The 20,826-nt window shown below is 43.4% G+C and overlaps 1 protein-coding gene across 3 annotated transcripts in view; it reads right to left on the bottom strand.

Annotated features, from left to right (window-relative positions):
* Positions 1 to 19,289, bottom strand: part of AACS (acetoacetyl-CoA synthetase) — an 89,440-nt gene extending 70,151 nt beyond the window's left edge. For all 3 annotated transcript variants that reach the window (XM_066603393.1, XM_066603394.1, XM_066603396.1), the window contains exons 1-4: positions 19,099 to 19,289; positions 9,066 to 9,169; positions 5,349 to 5,469; positions 2,064 to 2,177 (exon numbers count right to left, since the gene is read on the bottom strand). In XM_066603393.1, the coding sequence (XP_066459490.1) occupies positions 2,064 to 2,177; positions 5,349 to 5,469; positions 9,066 to 9,169; positions 19,099 to 19,228 (469 nt within the window). In that variant the 5' untranslated portion in view covers positions 19,229 to 19,289. The remainder of the gene's footprint in view (positions 1 to 2,063; positions 2,178 to 5,348; positions 5,470 to 9,065; positions 9,170 to 19,098) is intronic.
* Between the last annotated feature and the right edge of the window lie 1,537 nt (positions 19,290 to 20,826).

Raw genomic sequence — 20,826 nt, 5'->3', positions numbered from 1 at the left:
GCCGCGATCTAAGCAGATCGCGGCAGGGAAAGAGTTCACAGAGGGATCGCGATCCCTGTGTGTCTCCGGCCGGCTCTCGCGAGGACGCCAGACACTGGCGTCCTGTATTGCCTGTGCCTATAATCGCTGTACAAGCGATAAGGCATGGCAGAGCAGTAGCTCTGCCATGCCTTATGACAGCGATCATAGGCACAGTGATGTAAGTCCCTCAGAGGGACTCAAATAGTATAAAAAAAAAAAAAAAAAAATGTAAAAAAAAAAAAAAAAGTTAGAAAATCCTTTTTATGCTTTTTCTAATATTAGCATAAAAAAAGGGAAAAAAACCTAAAACCCCACATATTGGATATTGACGCGTCCGTAACGACGTGTACAAAAATTTGAACATGCTTTTTATTTTGTACGACAAAAAGCGTAAAAAAAACGCTAAAAAACAGAGGCAAAATGCTAATTTTTTGCATTTTGCCTCACAAAAAATGCAATAAAAGGGATCAAAAAAGCCGTACATTTCCCAAAATGGTACCAATAAAAACTACAGCTCGTCTCGCAAAAAATAAGCCCTTAAAGAGCTCCGTACATAGAAAAATAAAAAAGTTACATGACTTTGAATGCAGCTATAGAGAAAAAAAAAAAAGATTTCCAAAAAAAAGGGGGTTTTATTGCAAAAAAGTGTAAAAACCTAAAAAAAAATATAACAATTTTGGTATCGTTGTTACCATACCGACCCGCAGAAAAAATTTAGTGTGTCATTTATGCTGCATGATTAACGCTGTAAAAAAAAAAAAAATAAAATCTATGGCAGAATTGATGCGTTTTCTCTCCCCGTTAAAAAAAAAAAAAAAAAAAAAAAAAAAAAAAAATTTACGATATTGTCTATATACCCAAAAGTGGCACCGATAAAAACTACAGATCGCCACGCAAAAAACAAGCCCTTATACGGCCGCGTCCACGGAAAAATAAAAAAGTTATGGCTTTTGAAAAATGGAGATGGAAAAATACCCCCCCCCCCCCCAAAAAAAAAACAAAAACAAAAACAAAAAAAAAAAAAAAATCGCTTGGTCCTCAACGCCAAAATAGGCCGTGTCATTAAGGGGTTAATCATGATATTCTCTCTTACAGAAGGTCAGCTGCAGTTACCGTGAGCCTGTGCTAGGCTGCGTAAAAAAAGCAACAGCCTATAGGCTATAATGGGTCTGGTGTCATCCATGAATTAACATGGACAGCACATAGACCCAAATATACTAGTGTGCCCCCACCGGGCCTTAAGAGGGAAAGTTTGCCTTACAATGCTTGACAAAATGGCTTTAAAATGTCTCATTGGATAATTTAGTAGAATCATCATGTAGCATCATCCATGGTTTAGAAGTTCAATACAGACAAAGGTAAGGTAGTCACCATGGAATGCCATTAGTGAAGTCTACTCCACCTCTAGGCTGATTTAGATTGATGCCCTCCCCCACCAGATTGATTTGTCACGTACAATGGATGATGCTATATGTATAATTTTTTTTGTTCTTTTCCATAGCTTGCTGATACAAACAGGATATATACATGGTGTATCTTTTAATCCTACATGTCTCTTTTGATCATTTATCTTAATATCTTGCAAGTATATCCATTGATATTTAGCATGTGCGAAGCCATTTCTTCTTGTTGTGGAACCGGCCATAACACACATCATAACCCAAGTACATTATCCTAGGGAAGGTAAGTCTGCCCTCCTCTGGCAGCCATGCAGCAGGCGCATGAGGGCCCCGTGCTAGAGGTTTGGCATCACTGCGTTATACTGTAGACCCATTCTATTAATGTGTATAGCAGACATGTACAGTAGAAATGAGAAAAATTAAGCCTCTTTTGGGCGATACACTTCTCACATGATGTTTCTGATTATTGTATGGGTGATGAAAGCACAAAAATTCTTGGCCAAAAAAAAAAAAACATTAGCAGAAAAGAGATTTTAGTGAACACAGTACAAACTGCTAAGGATTAATAGTTTCCCCTCTTTCTTTTATATTTTGGAGTAAAGAATGTTGGCTGCCACGATAAAATAAAATATTGAGAATTACCAACAACACGATCTCCAGTTTCGACTCCCATCTTCCTCATGGCAGCTGCATACAAAGCAACATCTCTTCTCAACTCTCCAAAAGTCACTTTTTCCACATGCTCCCTGCCTTCCCCTGAGGAAGAGAACGATGTACAGCTCAGTATAATCACCACGGGAATGCAGTCGCCAACACAAACATATTCTACTTCTAGCAGCAGGAGATAGAGGGCAAGATATGCAAAAACTCAGCACAATCTCACAACTGCTTTGTAGTTTACCATTTTAATGTATAAAAATATATGGTGCTTGGTCCTGGGCTTTAATCCTGCCCGATAGCAGAAATACGGTGCGGGATTAAAGCCTCTGCTCCTGCGATTAAGCAGCAGCAGGTCAGGTTGTCAGATGTTAGTCACAGCCGAGGACCCGAGGAGAAGGCAGAAGCTGTTTGTAAACCTTTATCTCCCCTCTTTCCTGGATACATAGTTCTAAATGAGCACTATGTAGTAAAAAGTGAAAGTATTTCTTCCACTTAGCGACCCGGTGATCACATAACCGCTGGATTTCCTTGTTACAGCAGAGCTGCAAGGTTCTACCAGACCATGATCAGCTCTGCCAGTAACTATTGTCACTACAGGAGGATATTTCTCCTAATAAAACAATCTAATATATAATAAAATTATATATTCTGTGAAAAAGATTTTGAAAAAAAAGTAGTATATGTCACAGGAAAAAAAAGAAAAAGAAAAAAAAGTGTCTGGTCCTTAAGGGGTTAACATTGCCATAGGTTAGTTATTTATTTAATTTCAAAGCTACCGACAGGTATAGTGCATAGTAATTATTATAATCATCGTCATCTTGTGACAGTGTCATCTGCCAAGAGATGGATATATTAGACAGCAGATGTACAGTCAGTTCTTGACACTAACATAATGGGAGCGGAAAAAAAAAAAACCAACAAGAAGAAGGCAATGGACAAGCGTAAAAATCTGAGTGGCTTTGACAAGGGCCAAACTGTGATGGCTAGATGACTGGATTTGAGTATTTCCAAAACTACAGGTATTCTGGTGTGTTCCTGGTATGCAGAAATGGTCCAAGGAAGGAAAACTGGTGAACGGGCTGCAGTCACATCACGGACTCCCAAGGCTTGATGCCCAAGACTATCCCATGTGGAACTATCCCACAGAAGAGCTTCTGTAGCACAAGTTACTGAAAGGTTACTGCTAGCCATGATAGAAAAGGTGTCAGAACACTCAAGTCATCACAGCTTGCTGCGCATCAGGGAGAGTGCCCATGTTAACCCTTTCCAATCCAATTTGTATCCTGGTTTTCCTAGGGGGCTTACTCTTTTTCTGCCGTTATACAACGGCGCTATATGCTGGCTAAAGTCAGTACTGCATGATGTGACACGTTGGATAGGCTCTGACAGCAGAGAGGCTGGCAATATACAGTAAGAGAACCCTGACGGATGTCTTCCAACATCGGAGCTGTACAGCCCTAAATCATAATGTCTTCAGACGTCAGACAGTGGATTGGAAAGGGTTAAACCCAGCCCACCACAGAAAGTGCCTACAGTAGGCAGATAAGCTCAGAAATAGCCCACGTAGCATTGGAAGAAAGTGGCTTGTCTGATGAATCCGGTTTTGGTTTACACCATTTGGGCAGTCGGCTGCATTGCTTATCTGGGGAAGAAAAGGGCACCAGGATGCATTCTTGGAGAGAAGAAAAAAAAAAGGCCAAAAGAATACAGTAAAAAGAAAAAAAGTTTGGTACCGTATTAGCCTGTTGAAGAAAATCCTATTGATCTTAGCAAGAGAAACTTGTAGGTATGATACCTTTTAATGGCTAACAAAAAGGAAGGATGTTAAACAGCAAACTTCCAGGATTACTAGGGTCTTGGCATAATATAGCCGCTTATGTTTAATCTCTTTATGTACTCCCATACACCCCATTTACCTTTGTCATTTCAAAACTAGGTTTAGGTCAACTGATGCCCCTTTAAAAGGGGCTCCGAATTAGGGGTACTGAAAATTATATTCTTATCCATACAGCAGTAGAGATTAGATTACCTCTTCCCAATCATGCCACGTAAACAAGTTGGCCAGCAGTCTGTTCATTTACATTTTGTATTTGATGGCATTGGGCACACCTACACACCGCCATCGGCAGAATTGGGCTGTCATCCTGCAGTGTGATAGGAACTGAAACACAGAGCCACGGACACAGCGCTGATGATTTGTACGGTGTTCACAAATGCACTACTTCAAAGTTCAGGTGCTGGCTAAGGAATCCTGTGACGGCAGTAAGGACTTTGCAGGGATTTCCTCTGCAGATGGGTGCCTGGCGGCATGCAGAGAGGATGCAATGTGCGTCCTCTCTGCATTACTGTGAATGCAGAGCACTGAGAACAGTGATCTCAAGGTACCTTGGCGTTTACACAAGAGTTATTGCTCATTACTTGTTTGCCAACATGTGATTTGTTAAGGGGATGGGGGGAGGGGTTATACGGAATGACTATCGTTTACATTTGTTTTTAGAGCAATTATTTGGAAGATAGTTGTCCCATGTAAAGGTTCCTTAATGGACTGTTACCATTAGATCACTGTTTATCAGTGATCTGTATGTAGGAACAGTAGGGAACACATGGATAACATGTTCCCTGCTAACTGGGGCCACCATAGTGGAACAATAAAGAGAATACTGTAAAATATAAAAGCCCCTGCACAGAGCCAGAACAAGTAGTTGGTCTCATGGGACCCAGCTGTCCTTGTATTACATGGATGGCCATGCATATGAATGGCTGACATGTAATTCAATGTTTTCTCCTGCAGTGGCCTTTTAAGGGTTTTTTTTCTAATACACTGTTTCCCCAAAACTAAGACCTACCCTGAAAATAAGAAAAACAGGAAATGATGCTGTATGAGCGGCAAAGGCCTGAGGGAAGTGTGACAGCTGTGGAGAGCAGCAGGGGGATATGGACCAAGCCTGGTAGGTAAATATAAGATCTCCCCCCCCCAAAAAAGGCCTAGTGCCTCTTTGGTGGCAGAGATTAATATTAGACAGGGTCTTATTTTCAAGGAAACAGTAGGTGATATGTCCAAATCCGAACATAATGATAAATAAAAACAAATGTAAAAAGGCAAAATCTAATCAAATATTCCCAATGGAAGAATTTATCATTCCTCCTTCTTGAATGTGTTCCTATTTCTCCATACTATGAGAGATGATATATTTGCCCAATATCAGCAACAACTATTAGATTATAGCAAATCAGAACTCTGAATCAAGAAGTATCAGCTGCACTTACGTATGGCATACAGGGCAATCTTTTCATTGTCCTTATGTTTTAGAAGGTTTTCAGCAAAATTCAGGCGACTCCCATGAAACCACTCTGGAATGTCAGAAATCCCTTTGGATCGGTCAACTACCTGCAAATAAATGTCAAGTTAACAGAAATATTGCAGCAGACTCCAATATTTAGAATATGCAAAGACCACACTACTAAAGGTTGGTTTGCATGCCAGGCGAATTCGAAGGGTAGGGCCTTCTACCATGTGTCAGCTGAAAATCACCACTAGAGGGTGCTATTCGCATATGTATTTAAAAGGGGTTTCCCTTACCAAAACTATTGGTGACACCAACAACAGATGAGCAGAGGTCCGCCGCTTGGGACGCCAGTCAATCAGCAGATAAAATGCTGCTATGGACAGCCGGAACGGTCAAAGCCCCATCCATAGCTCAGTAGTATTGCAGCTCTCTCCCACTGAAAATACCATTGACTTCAATGGGAGAGAGCAGCAGTGCTACTGAGCTACGAATGGCGATTTGACAGTTGATCGGCAAAGGGTCCCAAAAGCACCTTTGGTCCCGGAACCCCCTTTTTACAGCTTCCACAGACTTCAATAAAGGCATTATAAATCCATTCGCAGTGAGCTCCCCCTACTGGCAAAGGGGATTTCCAGATGCTAATATCTGATGCTCTATCTTCAGGATACGGCATTGACAGTTGATCGGTCGGGGTCAATCGCTAGGGTTAGCCGTAGATCAGCTGATTCCCAGACCAGCTGTCAATGTGAACAGTGCAAAAAGCAAATCGTGCTGTTTGTATTGAAGCATGGTTTGGTACTGTAGGAACAGCCTTAAATGAATTCAATGGGAGCTGTTCCTGTAAAGCCAAACTGACCGTGCTATCTGCTTCCAGTGCTGTCCATATTGATAGCGGACCCGGTGATCAGCAAGGATCCTGAGGGGCAGCCCCCATCGATTAATCATTGACCCCTTAGGGACAGAGCTTTTTTGCCTTTTTCCATTTTCGCTTTTCCTCCTCCCTTTTAAAAAATCGTAACTCCTTTATTTATCCACCAATGTCGCTGTATGAGGGCTTGTTTTTTCGGGACGAGTTGTAGTTTTCAATGGTACTACTTATTATACTATATAATGTACTTAAACTTTCTAAGTGGAGAGAAATGGGGGGGGGGGGGGACAAAAAAAATGACATTCCACCATCTTTTGTTCCGACCTGTGTCTACGGCGCACAAACTGCTACAATCATGACCTGATAACTTTATTCTATGGGACAGTATGATTACTAGGATACCAAATTTGTATAGTTTTTTTTTGCTGTAGTACTTATATTTTTTTAAATTATTTTTTGTGTACATTTTCTACGCACAATAACTTTTATTTTTCTGTTGACATAGTTGAATGAGGCTTATTTTGTGCGGTATGTACTGTTGTTTCCGTTGGTGCCATTGTTGTGTACAATTAACTTTTTGATCGCTTTTTATTACATTTTTTCTCGGAGATAGCAGGACCAAAAAAGTGCATTTCTGGCGTTCTTTATTTTTTTTTGTTTTGGACCACGTTCCTCGTGCAGGTAAAATAATGCATTAATTTGATAGATCAGTCTTTTACGGACGCAGCGATACCAAACACGTATTTTTGCTTAAATATTTTGATTTCTTTATTGCAAATATAGCAAGGGGGGGGGGGGTTCTTAAACATTTATTACTTTAATACTTTGTAAAAATAAGAGCCAAAAAGTTTTACTCTTTCTTTTAGTCCTCCTAGAGGACCACAACCAGCAATGCTTTGATCGCTCCTGCAGTATGATGTAATGCTATAGCATTAAGTCATACTGCTTTTTGACAGGCAGTCTATCAAGCCACCCCACGGGGATGGCTTGATAGGCAGTCTGCTAAGGCAGCCCTGGGGCTTTTTAGAAGGCCCCCAGCTGCCATGACACCTGCACGGCTTCCCTGATCTCACCACGGGGGAACCGTACGGGACCCCCGAACATCGTTTGGGGGATTTAAATGCCGCTGTCAGAACTGACAGCAGTATTTAAAGGGTTAATAGCCGCGATTGGCCAAATGGACGATCGCGGGTGTCAGCTGTAATAAACAGCTGACGCCCGCACTATATGTAGGGAGATAGTGGCGCTATCTTCCTCCATACACGTCCAGCAACCGCAGAACGTAAAGACACTATTGGGTCGTCAGTAAGGGGTTAATCAACAGTAAGAATCCCAAATACCTCAGAAATCCCCTTTAACATGTCTACAACAATGGGGTTGTGGGTCAGTAGTGTGCCGCGCGAGGAAGAGCAGCACAGCTAAATTGCATGCAAAATGTGGTTTTTAGCAGTGCAGTTTGTACAAGTGAAACACATGGTGTATGGGAACCATAGGTGACCTGAAACATCTTTCATGATGTATTTAACAGTTAAAGCGTACCTAACATTTGAGAATAAGCTGCCATGTGTGCATACTTGAGGAACAACACTATTTTTTTGGCTACCATGTGACTTCTATTCTGCATTCATCAACAGTTTTCCCCTCTGCAGGCTACATATCTAATTCTCAAGCCTTCTCTGTACTTGTGGGTGGAGACTAGCTGCTGCAATGTTTCCAACACATTGTGCATGGGGAAAACAGCAAATTCTGCTACCCAAGTGCCCTTTTACACGGAACAGTTATTGTTCCATTTCTTATTGAAATGTGAGAAACTAAATGATAATTGATGTGTAAATGCTGCCAGCAACTCAAACAATAATTTGTTCTCTTAACATTAGTCATTCAGCTTAGGCAGGCATAAAAATCAAATTATAATCATCCTGTGGAAAAAGGCAATTGTTCATTTATGAACCCGTTTACTCTATTTTGAGGCGGGAAGCCAGAAGCAATCATTCACTAAATGATTATTATTGCTCCTGTGCGAAAGCACAGAAATAATCATTGGGACCACAATCGTATCATCTGAAAGGGCCCACCCCAACTCTGTTGCATACACACAGAAATAACAACACCATGGAGGACAGAGTATAGCAGTACTGAGCAGTGTAGATGTGATTTCACCAACTGTAATACCGTAAATCACTCACCACTAGCAACAGCACATCTTTGAGAGTCTGTTTCTCTCCCTCCTTCCCCTACCTCACAAATACTCTACCTCCACATCCTGTAATACCTCTTGTTATCTCTGTTACTAGAGATAGACTTTACTTAACAGGCAGTGGACAGCAAATTAGAAGACAGAAAGACCTCTAGTGGTCACTTTAGAGGAATTTTTCAGCACAAAAACATAGATTTCAGATAAAGGCATTCGGTCAGGTCTTTGGTGCTGCTCTTAAAGTACATCTAGACTACAGATCCCAGCCATCCCTCAGATTCTAGGCTTTCTACAGTCTTTTGGTCTGGTAACCTTCTTACTTGCAAGCTCATTGTAGAAACAATTTGTTAGCATTTAGCAAATCCCTCCTGTATCCATTCTTTGCCTAACTTGTTTAGTGCACACACTTTTTTTGTCACCTGATTCCACTTCCCATGTAATCAATGTTGTATAAATTCAAGCCCATAGGTTTTTGGTACTGCTCTTAGTGTTGCTTTTTAAGTGCCAATTCAAATTCCAGAAGTGAATAGAAGGTAACAAATTACTCTAATACACTTCTACAATCTCCTTCATACTCCTTATATAGTGAAATATCACAATGTTTTAAATGCGAACATCTCAAAGAGAAAACATACCTCATCATACATACGGGAATACACAATGCCACTGAAGTCCCAAAATTCTCCCCAAAATTCGGGATAGAATTCCACCGACCACTGGTACAGTTCATTGTAGTTAGCTAGAATAAGGGGAGCAAGTAAAAGTTAATTTATTATTACATACATATATTGTACGTGAATATTCTGCATGTGAATTAAACTAAAATTTCTAAACCAATCAGTCAGTTGTAGTATTCATCTGTAACTTTCTACTCCAAGTACATCAAATGCACACACAGTGTAGACCTATTCACAAAGTGCCAAAAGTCATGCAACAGGAACTAATATCATCTAGGACCCCCTACAGCCAAGCAAAGTGCAGCAACTCAACGCGGCATTGATTCCACAAGTGGACGCAAGACATCTGGAGGGATGTTGAGCCCTGCCGTCTAGACAGCCACCCACAGAGCTGTGGTATTTGTAGGTGCAGGATCTCAGATACGAACGGACCTCTTTACTATATCCCACACATGCTCTTTTGGGCTAATGTGGGGTGAATTTGCAGGCCACACTCTATAGGAACTTCCCAGAATGCTTCTTAAACCAATTTTGGACAATTTCAAAAAAGAGAAGAAGGTGGATCCAGGAAGCTACAGGCCTGTGAGCCTGACTTCTACACCAGGAAAGATCTTTGAACAAATTATTAAACAGCATGTATGCAAGTACTTGGATAAACATGGAGTAATTAACCAGAGCCAGCATGGGTTTGTAACTAAGAAATCATGTCAGACAAATCTAATTTCGTTCTATCACAGAATCACCGACTGGATTGATCAGGGAAATGCGGTGGATATAGTATATCTTGACTTTAGTAAAGCATTTGACAGAGTATCTCATTACATGCTAATTGAAAAAATGACCAAATATGGGATTGATAAGGCAACTGTTAGGTGGATTCACAACTGGCTAAGTGATCGTACTCAAAGAGTGGTCATAAATGGCTGCACATCCAAGTGGAATTATGTATCAAGTGGGGTACCACAAGGCTCTGGCCTAGGCCGAGTGTTCAACATTTTTTTAAATGATCTGGAGGAGGAAATTGATGGGAAACTGTTCAAATTTGCCGACGACACAAAGCTAGGAGGGGTAGCTAACACTAGGGAAGAGAGAGAGGATTCAAAAAGATCTAGAAAAGCTTGAACAGTGGGCGGCAACTAACAGAATGGTATTTAACAAGGAGAAATGGAAAATCCTAAATCTGGGCAAGAAAAATGAAAAAAAACAAAAAAACAAAAAAAATAAACCACATACAGAATGGGAGGAATTGGGCTAAGCAGCAGCACATGTGAAAAAGACTTGGGTTATACTAATAGATCATAGACTGAACATGAGTCAACAATGTGATGCAGCAGTCAAAAAGGCAAAACACAATTCTGGGATGTATTAAGAGAAGCATAGAGTCTAGATCACGTGAGGTAATTGTCCCCCTTTACTCCTCCTTAGTCAGACCCCATCTGGAATACTGTGCCAGTTCTGAGTACCCCACTTTAAAAATAACAGACAAACTGAAGCAAGTTCAGAGAAGAGTTACCAAAATGGTGAGCGATATGCAAATCATGTCCTATGAGGAACGGTTAAAGGATCTGGGAATGTTTACATTGCAAAAAAGAAGGCTGAGAGGAGACTTAATAGCTGTCTACAAATATCTGAAGGGCTGTCAGTGCAGAGGGATCAGCCCTATTCTCATTTGCACAAGGAAAGACAAGAAGCAATGGGATGAAACTGAAAGGGAGGAGATACAGATTAGATATTGGAAAAAAAAATGTTGACAGTGAGGGTGATCAATGAGTGAAACAGGTGACCACAGTAGGTGGTGAGTTCTCCTTCAATGGAAGTGTTCAAACAAAGGCTGGACAGACATCTGTCTGGGATGATTTAGTGATGCTGCACTGAGCAGGGGGTTGGACCTGATGACCCTGGAGGTCCCTTCCAACTCTACCATTCTAGGATTCTATGGCACGGTGAATTATCCTGCTGGATTATACCATCATTGTGGGCGGTACATGAAGTCTATGAAGGGCTGCAAATGATTACCAAGCAGCAATCAATGATGCGTTTAGGCAAACCCAATGCCATGAGAACACAGCCCACAAGTATAGAACATTGTCAATTCTAGCCATATGTAGCCAGTTAGGATCATTAAGCACCCTTGGGTATCCACTGTGCCGTCCACTATGGTAATGCCTTCAATGGTGTATTACCGGTACACAAGGGACACTCTGGATCTAGGAATGTTAGATGCCCACACAACTTCGGAAATTGAATGTCCCACCCATCTGTCACCCACTATAGTGCTTCAGTCAATCTCCAATAATTCACGTTACCTTGCCATGAGCATGCTGGCCAGTGTTCAACCTCACAACTTTAGGTCCTTTTACAGGGAACGATTAGGTTTAAAAAAAAAAAAGGCAACAAGCGAAAGTGAACGATATCGTTCAGTCTAAACGCACGCGAATCTTTCATTTTTTGGTTTATCGTTCATTTTATGCCGACATAAAGATCATCATTAGCTCGTTCACTTATCATTCAGTGTAAATGGCGCTGGTTTAGTCATTCTTACCCACTTATACAATGAATGAGAACGATTGAACGAGCCAACGATGTATCTGCTGGTATAAGCAGGCTGCCGAAGCAAACAAGCTAACTCTTTACATTGTTCGCTCATTCAAACTACAAATTGGCTTACCTAAACGGACCCCTATACAGTGGTGAGCATTCCCTAACCGTCACCTGAGGTAACACCACTTCATAATCAGTTTACATTGTACTATCCCATGACTTTTGGCATGTTAGTGTATTTCTAAATAATTATAGTGGAAATCTAATTCTCAATCCAGTCTATTTGTATATACTGGCAGCGCTGTCAGAGCAGCAGGGCACACGGGGATGCCTTTACTCATAACGACCTCCTAGTTGGAGCGCTTTTAGATGGAACGATTGTTCAAAAACTTATTAATTCATCGCTACCGTTTGTGGTCCAACATTTCTCATACTAGAGGAGTTCTCTAAAGTTATGTTGTCACAGATGTCGCAATTTGTTATATTGCTCTAAAGTTGCTTATAGACATTTTAGTCTCCCAATAACAGGTCTTTGAGTGGTTGTTCTTAGGAACGTACTGATTGTATGATAATTTAGACTCCACTTCGCTTCTCTCAGCCACGCAGGAGCTAAAAAGTTATCTTCTGTCCTAGACAGAGCGCTAAAGGTACAGTTTCCCTAAAAATATGACCTACCTTGAAAATAAGCCCTAGCCTAATTTTCAGAGAGGCTTGAAATATAGACCCTAGTTACACTACATAAAAAAAAGGAACACATTACCTAGCAGGTTTGGTCCAGGTCCCTCCCGCTGCTCTCTAGAGGCTCGGTGCAGTTCACACAGTCCTCAGACGCTCATACAACATCACTTCCTGGTTATGAGATTCATAAATCCCACCTCCAGGAAGCGATGGCTGTGATTGGCTGAGCAGCGGTCGAAGAACCAATCAATGCAGCACTCGATGAGCCAATGCAATGGCTGTGATTGCCTGCTGTAATAAACCAGTCACAGCCATCGCATTAGTTCATTCAGCGCTGCATTGATTGGTTCTTCGACCGCTGCTCAGCCAATCATAGCAGTTACTTCCTAGAAGCAGGATTTAGGAATCCCGTAACCAGGAAGTGATGTTGTATGAGTGTCTAAGGACTGCGGGAAGCGCAGCGGAGATGTGGAGAGCAGCGGGAGGGACCTGGACCGAGCCTGCTAGGTAAGTATAATAAGAAATCCCCCCCAAAATAAGACCCTGTGCCTCTTTTAAAGCAAAAATTAATATAAGACAGGGTCTTATTTTAGGGGAAACACAGTAATTATGGTTATGTAATAAAATGAAAGTGTATTAAGAGTGGCAGTGCGAACCACAGCTGTTACCTGTGGGTGTTAGCTATAAGAAACAGCCAGAACCCACATTGTATGGAGCAGGATTGGCTCCTGATCTTCCCCCACAGAACCCCGGACTCTCCATGAGGTTACTGTACGTCATGGAGTGTTAAGGGGTTAAGGCTCACACACATTTACTTAAATTGGGGGAGGGGAATAAGCTACAGCCAGTCACCTCTAAGGCTGGCTTCACACAGGCGAGAATATTGCGCGATATTTGTGCGTTACGAGATGTACAAATCTGAACCTCATTCTTCTGAGTAGGGTATGCACATGAGCGATGTTTTCCTGCATGGCACCGCAATACGATGCGGGATGCTAAGAAAAAGTAAAAAGAAGCACACTAAAGTTTTACTATTAAAAACAAATAATAATAAAAGTTTTTTAAAAAACCCTTCTGCCATATTTATAATAAAATAATCAGACAAAAATACATGTTTGGTATTGCTGCATCCATACAAGTCTGGTCCAGCAAAGTAACCCATTAATTACCCTGCACGTTGCCGAAAAAAAAAAATAAAGGCAGCCAGAAATGCACTCTTTTGGGTCACGCTGTTTACAAGAAGAAAAAAAAAAACGCAATAAAAAGCAATCAAAAAGTCGTACGTATTCCAAAATGGTGCCATCGGAAACTACTGGACGAAATGAGCCCTATTGATGGAAAAATAAAAAAAAGCTATCACACGCAGAAGATGGCGGCAGAAAATATATTTTTACAATTTAAGTAACTTTGAAACAAATAAACAAGTGGTACAGCAAAAAAAAAAAAAAAAAAGGTTGGTATTGTAGTAATCGTACTGATCCATAGAATAAAGTTATGTCATTTTGTTGCACTTTGTGCGCCGTAGAACCAAGACGCACCCGTAGATGTGAGATTCATTGTTTTCCCATTTCTCTTTAATGTACATTAAATAGCACCATTGAAAAATACAACTTGTCCCGCAAAAAACAAGCCCTCATACAGTGACGTCAATAGATCAAGGAGTTACGATTTTTCAAAAGGGGTGGGTGAGGAGGCAAGACCCCATTTACACTTAAAGGTAATTGCTCAAAATTCACTCAAACAGCTGTATTGTTCTCTGCTCTGACTGCTAGTGTCCCTGCTGTGAATTCACAGCAGGACACAGGCACAGAGAATCCCATCAGCACAGCCAGCTGATAACAGCCTGCTCGGCTGATAACAGCTGATCACTGAATTCTAGCAAGTTGGATTTCAGCGATCAGCCACTCATGCACGAAAACTGCAGTGCATTTAGACAGAGCGAGAAGCACTCAAGACAGCTTTGAGCGATTCTCGTTGTGTCTAAGTGGGCCTTAAAGGGGTTGTCCCGCGCCGAAACGGGTTTTTTTTTTTTTTCAACCCCCCCCCCCGTTCGGCGCGAGACAACCCCGATGCAGGGCCGTACAGAAAGCTTACCGGAGCGCTTACCGTAATCCCCGCGCTCCGGTGACTTCTATACTTACCTGTGAAGATGGCCGCCGGAATCCTCTTCTTCCATGGACCGCAGCTCTTCTGTGCGGTCCATTGCCGATTCCAGCCTCCTGATTGGCTGGAATCGGCACGTGACGGGGCGGAGCTACACGGAGCCGGCATCCTGCACGAAAGGCTCCATAGAAGAAAGCAGAAGACCCGGACTGCGCAAGCGCGGCTAATTTGGCCATCGGAGGGCGAAAATTAGTCGGCACCATGGAGACGAGGACGCCAGCAACGGAGCAGGTAAGTAAAAAACTTTTTATAACTTCTGTATGGCTCATAATTAATGCACAATGTACATTACAAAGTGCATTAATATGGCCATACAGAAGTGTATAGACCCACTTGCTGCCGCGGGACAACCCCTTTAAGTACTGTATAGCGCTTACATCCCGGACTCAGCGGGTCACCTGCTTTAAAAGCATAATGTACAACTACAATAACTAGTTACATCCCAATTATGCCTCAAAAGCAGAGAAAGCAGACATGTGGACACAAGCTGAGCCTGAAGCGATTTTTAATGAAAGAGCATGGCCTACAATGCTATTAGTGGCAACATTATCTGATTACAGGTGGATAAGCTAGCTTTGATTAAGGAGGAGGTCGCAAAATGAGCAAGAGCCTCAGCAAAGGCTTCTTGGAAACACGGAGGAGAAAAAGAAACAAACGCACAAGTTTATCACAACGATTTGATTATGCTGCTTCTGTGTGATTTTTGCGTGCAGGGTTTCTAGGAAAGGTTTCCAGGCTTAATGGTGCCCACGACCTGGTCGGAGTCAATGGAAGCCGTCCGTGTGGAATTTGGTAAAAGCTTGAGTATGCTGCGATTTCTCCTCCGTGAGCGGAAAGTTGCAATTAGTTTCTGCTCGCGTGCAGAAAAAAAAAAAAAAGGATCACTCACCTGTTGGAGTTGCTTGGTTTTTAGTAGAACTAAAAGTCCAGCGACTGTTGGGCCAAGAGCGACTACTATCTACAGTGAAGGCGCGCTCCACCTCCATTCACTTGGAGAGTGTATGTGTATATATGTTAAGCAGTAGTAATAGTCGGGCAGTGGTCCGCGTAACGGCTGTCGGGTGCTTATGTGGCCAACAGTCGTCCCGAATAAGGGTGCCCTTAATCTACACAACAAAGCTGGCACAGAAAAGTTCTTCACATGGGGGGGGGGGGGGGGGGCTTAAAGGGGTTGTCTCACAAAATCAAGTGGGGTTAAGCACTTCTGTATGGCCATATTAATGCACTTTGTAATATACATCGTGCATTAAATATGAGCCATACAGAAGTTATTCACTTACCTTCCCTGCGCTGGCGTCCCCGTTCTCCATGGCTCCGTCTAATTTCGGTGTCTTCTTGCTTCTTTAAACGCGCTTGCGCAGAAGGGTCTTCTACCTTCTGGACGGTCCGGGCACGAGCGGCGTTCTGGCTCCGCCCCCTTCTACGCGTCATCGCGTAGCTCCGCCCCGTCACGTGTGCCGATTCCAGCCAATCAGTAGGCTGGAATCGGCAATGGACCGCACAGAGCCCATGGTGCACCATGGGAGAAGACCCGCGGTGCACCATGGGAGAAGACCCGCGGTGCACCATGGGAGAAGACCCGCGGTGCACCATGGGAGAAGACCCGCGGTGCATCCCTGGGAAAGGACCGGCGGCCATTTTAGGGAGAAGATTTTTATAAGTTCATCTTTTATCACATCGGTGAGTAGCAAGCGGTTTAAAAACCGCTTTAAATTGCTATTTTATGCCGGGGGGGGGGGGGGGAGGGTGACAGGGGGAATGGGCTAATGTAAAATTTTGATGTTTGCCGCGAGACAACCCCTTTAAATAGATTTCTTTTACTTAACCACTTAAAGGGGTTGTCCCGCGGCAGCAAGTGGGGGTATACACTTCTGTATGGCCATATTAATGCACTTTGTAATGTACATCGTGCATTAATTATGAGCCATACAGAAGTTATTCACTTACCTGTTCCGTTGCTAGCGTCCTCGTCTCCATGGTGCCGTCTAATTTTCAGCGTCTAATCTCCCGATTAGACGCGCTTGCGCAGTCCGGTCTTCTCCTTTCTGAATGGGGCCGCTCGTGCCGGAGAGCTGCTCCTCGTAGCTCCGCCCCGTCACGTGTGCCGATTCCAGCCAATCAGGAGGCTGGAATCAGCAATGGAACGCACAGAGCCCACGGTGCACCATGGGAGAAGACCTGCGGTCCACCGTGGGTGAAGATCCCGGCGGCCATCTTCGCAAGGTAAGTAAGAAGTCACCGGAGCGCGGGGATTCGGGTAAGTACTATCCGTTTTTGTTTTTTTTAACCCCTGCATCGGGTTTGTCTCGCACCGAACGGGGGGGGGCTATTGAAAAAAAAAAAACCCGTTTCAGCGCGGGACAACCCCTTTAAGGACATGGCTTATTTTGGGCTTAAGGAAGCAATGATTTTTGGTGGATTTTCATCTCCATTTTTCAAAAGCCATGATTTTATTTTCCGTCGGCTCGGCCGTATAAGGGCTTGTGTTTTGCGTGGCGAACTGTAGTTTTTATCAGTGCCATTTTTAGGTACATAGACTATATTGTAAAACTTTTATTAATTTTTTTAAATTCTAGCAGGGAGAGAAAACTCACCAATTCGGCCATAGATTTTAGGGTTTTTGTGTTTTTTTTTACAGCGTCAATCATGCAGCATAAATGACACTACATTTTTTCTGCGGGTCAGTACGGTTACAACAATACCAAATTATTATTTTTTCTAAATCATTGCATTTAAAGTCCTAGAACTTTTTTATTTTTCCATAGACAGAGCTCTGTGAGGGCTTATTTTTTGCGAGACGAGTTGTAGTTTTTATTGATACCGTTGTGGGGTACATAGAGCTTTTTTGATCACTTTTATTGTGTTTTTTGGGAGGCAAAATGAAAAAAAAAATAAAAACATTTTGCCACAGTTTTTTAGGGTTTTTTCTTTTTTTGCCATGCAGGATAAAAAGAGTGCTCAACGTATGGTACGCGTCGTTATGGATACGACGATACCAAATATGTGGGATTTTAATTTTTTTGATAAAGCATTGCAGGACTTCTGTCCAGCAATGCCTTATCGCTTGTATTAGCGATCATAGGCATTGGCAATGTAGGACACCTGTATCTGGCGTCTTGTTGCCATGGCAACCCGTCGGGCTCTCCACGATTATATTGAGAGAGTCCGGTGATGAACCCTTTACATGCCATGATCTACATAGATTGCGTCAGGAAAGGGGTTAACAGCGGGGGTCACTGTCCCGATGCACCCCCGCTTTTTCAGTGGGAGGCCTGTTCCCGCTGCCGGATAGTATGGGATCTCTCCTGGTCTCGCGCTATCCACATGACGTAAGTGTATATCCTGTTCTGTTAAGTACCCCGCAGCCAGGGTGTACAGTTACGCCCTGTGGCGGGAACGGGTAAAGGAATCAGAGCTCTGGGGAAAAAAAGGTTTATGATTAATGGGTTAGAGCCAGCTCACACGGATGTATGCGTATAACGCAGGGTTTTATCGCTGTAGGGTATCTCACGCACACGGTCATGCACAGACTAAATTTTTTATTTATTTTTAAATCTGCCACTCTGTTGCTTAGCAACGCTGCATATTAACGCTGCACATACGCAATGTAATTGCATATGAACAGCATTTATTACGCGCCCATAGAGACTAGGATTATCGCGTGTAATATGCGCTGAAATAAAACACGCTGCATTCTTTTTTACGTGCGTATTATATACAATAAAAAGATTCTCAGGCACAACCTGCCCATCTGAAGAAGGCCTTATGCCCACGGGTATGATGGACTCTGCCAGCGGAATATCACTGCGGAGTCTGACATGGCATCCCCCAAAGACCCCATACTCGCCTCTCTGGATCCGCCGCTCGAATCCCGCCCGGCGAGCCAGTGCGCATGTGCAGTACAGTACAGTGCATGACGCACAGGCAGTGGGTGATGACGCAGCTGGCGGTGACGCGTAATCACGCGATACTTCCGCTGTGCTCACAGTGCAAGTATCGCGTGACAGCCGGCTTCCATCGACTACAATGGAAGCCGGACGCGCGTTTTTCCAGGGCAATTGGAGCATGTCGCGGTTTCCTTCATGCTGTAGAATTCCGCAGCATGAACAATGAGTGATTAGGTTCAATAGAGCCTAAAAGCTGCAGGACAACGACGCGGATTTCCGACGCGTTTCACACGGCAGAAATCCGGCCGTGGGCATTAGCCCTCAAACCTCAGGCGATGTTCACATTTGCGCCGGGGGCTGGGAACGCAGCATTTGGTACTGATGTGAACAGAGCCTGATTTACAAGAAGGTTACAAGCACCGCGGCTGATGGGTGGGCATGCCCAGAATGGGACCCCAACTCACCTGGCACTGATGGCCACCACATCAGTGCATGCAGCAGATAAACAAGGTGGTCCAGGAATGGGCGCAGGGTCAGACATTAAGGTTATTAGAGATCTCCTAGTGTAGACAGGATGCCCATGAGATGTGCCTGGCACTCACACTTAACAACTGCTCCTGGGTACATAATGCACCAAAGATGCTGCTGTGCCATAGGACCACTCTACAGGTTTATGCCCAGAGCTGCCTTACTCTGTCACGTGCTGCCCAGCCGCCACTCACCCAGGCTGAGCCCATGATGCCTGTTCACCCGGGCTCGGAGCTGCTCCATCTGGCTGCTCTTCTTGGAGTCCGGGTACCACATCACTCTGGACTCCATGATCTCCTCCGAGGGCTCCTCCTTCTTAGACATGCTGGAAGTGTCTGTGTGTCTCCTGCCTGCTGCTACTCTCACACGCTCTTATTTACTAGTTGCAAAGTGAAAGTATCCTTCCGCGCACTGATTATTAAATAGTCCCTTGTCCCTAAACCTGCCCGTTTCTGGGTGTTCTCTCTTCTGTGTCGGTGGTTTAATTCAGCTACATTTCGAAAAGTTAATGATTTTTAACTGATGAAGGTTTTCACTTGGGTAATAGTTTGTATTATGTAAAAAGTGACCTTAAGTAACAGAATTGCACAAAATAGGATGAGATCACCCTAGAAATGGACAAGGGTGATATAAAAATAATTGCGCAGTTAATTCATTGGGAAAGTCAACTGCATCACGCAAAAAAAACATCAAGTACAATTTAAAAGAAAAAGTCCAAAAATACATCATTGTATTAGCACAATACTATGAAAGAAGTCCGGGTACAGCTGTTAACTTATCCGCAAGGCTGTATATTTCATACACGTGCTGTAAGGTCGCGCATTTCGTGTAATCGCTAGGCGATGACGCGGGAAAAGCAGGGGTTTAAACAAAAATCTGTACCGCGCATGGCCAACGGCGAGCCGTGCGGACCATCCACAGTGCAGAGAGAATACAGAAAGGGCAGGTACGCCAGCTGGGGGATTCCATATGCAGAATCCAACCCGTGTGCAGCCGGCCTTACGTGTTATTCTCCTGACATCATGGATCCTATCATCTGATTGGTTACACTGATTCACAAACATGTCCGTTTGTGGTCCGTGATATGGACCAGCATAGGTCATGGTGCAATTCTTTTTTTACCATGTGTATAGCCTAAGGCCGCCTGTCTACGGCCGCAACGGAATATCGCTAGTGATGTTCCGCCGCAGGGGAAGAGGGGGGAGGACTGAAAGGTCTCCACGATGAGCCTATATTAATGACAGCAGAGAATTGTGGCAAATTGCGGCATGCTGGGATTTTAATTACGCGAGCTATGATTTTCCGCTCGTGTGCAGTAGGCTGCGCTTTCCATAGTTATCCTATGGAAAGCATGTAACGCGAGCTCTGTGTGCGATTTGTTTTGCCGCAGATCTCGCTATGACGCCTCGCCCGTGGACAGCCAGCCTAACTTGCTGTAATGGCTCCATGTGCAGTCTGTGAAATAGACACACATACAATACATATGCCGTGTGAATGGGCTCACAGATTAGAGTCATTGTCCAATAAGATTTATTACATTCATGTCACTTTATTTCGCTGCATGACATTCTGTATCTGTTATCTTCAAGAGAGGAAAATTCTCTCATATAGGATGTGAATAGGATAAAAAAAACTTAAAATGCATTTGCCGTATATATACAGACTAACCATTCATGAAGCTCCCGGGCCCCAATGCAAAACCTATAACGGGGCCCCCAACTATAATGCTTTATTCATAGTACTGGGCTCCCTATATGGAGAAGAGAGGCCTTGTGGGCACCCTAAGGCTCCTGGGCCCGGGTGCAACCGCATCCCCTATAGTTACGCCCCTGATTCTCACTTCCCTTGCAATGGCTTAATCCAGCAAAGCAGCTGTTTGCTGAGAAGACTGGGAGCCAAGTTTCGGGGGGCCACAGAGGGTC

This window comes from Eleutherodactylus coqui, chromosome 5 (assembly GCF_035609145.1).
Source record: "Eleutherodactylus coqui strain aEleCoq1 chromosome 5, aEleCoq1.hap1, whole genome shotgun sequence".
In the NCBI taxonomy this organism is placed as follows: Eukaryota; Metazoa; Chordata; class Amphibia; order Anura; family Eleutherodactylidae; genus Eleutherodactylus; species Eleutherodactylus coqui.
This window is presented reverse-complemented; position numbering and strand designations above follow the sequence as displayed.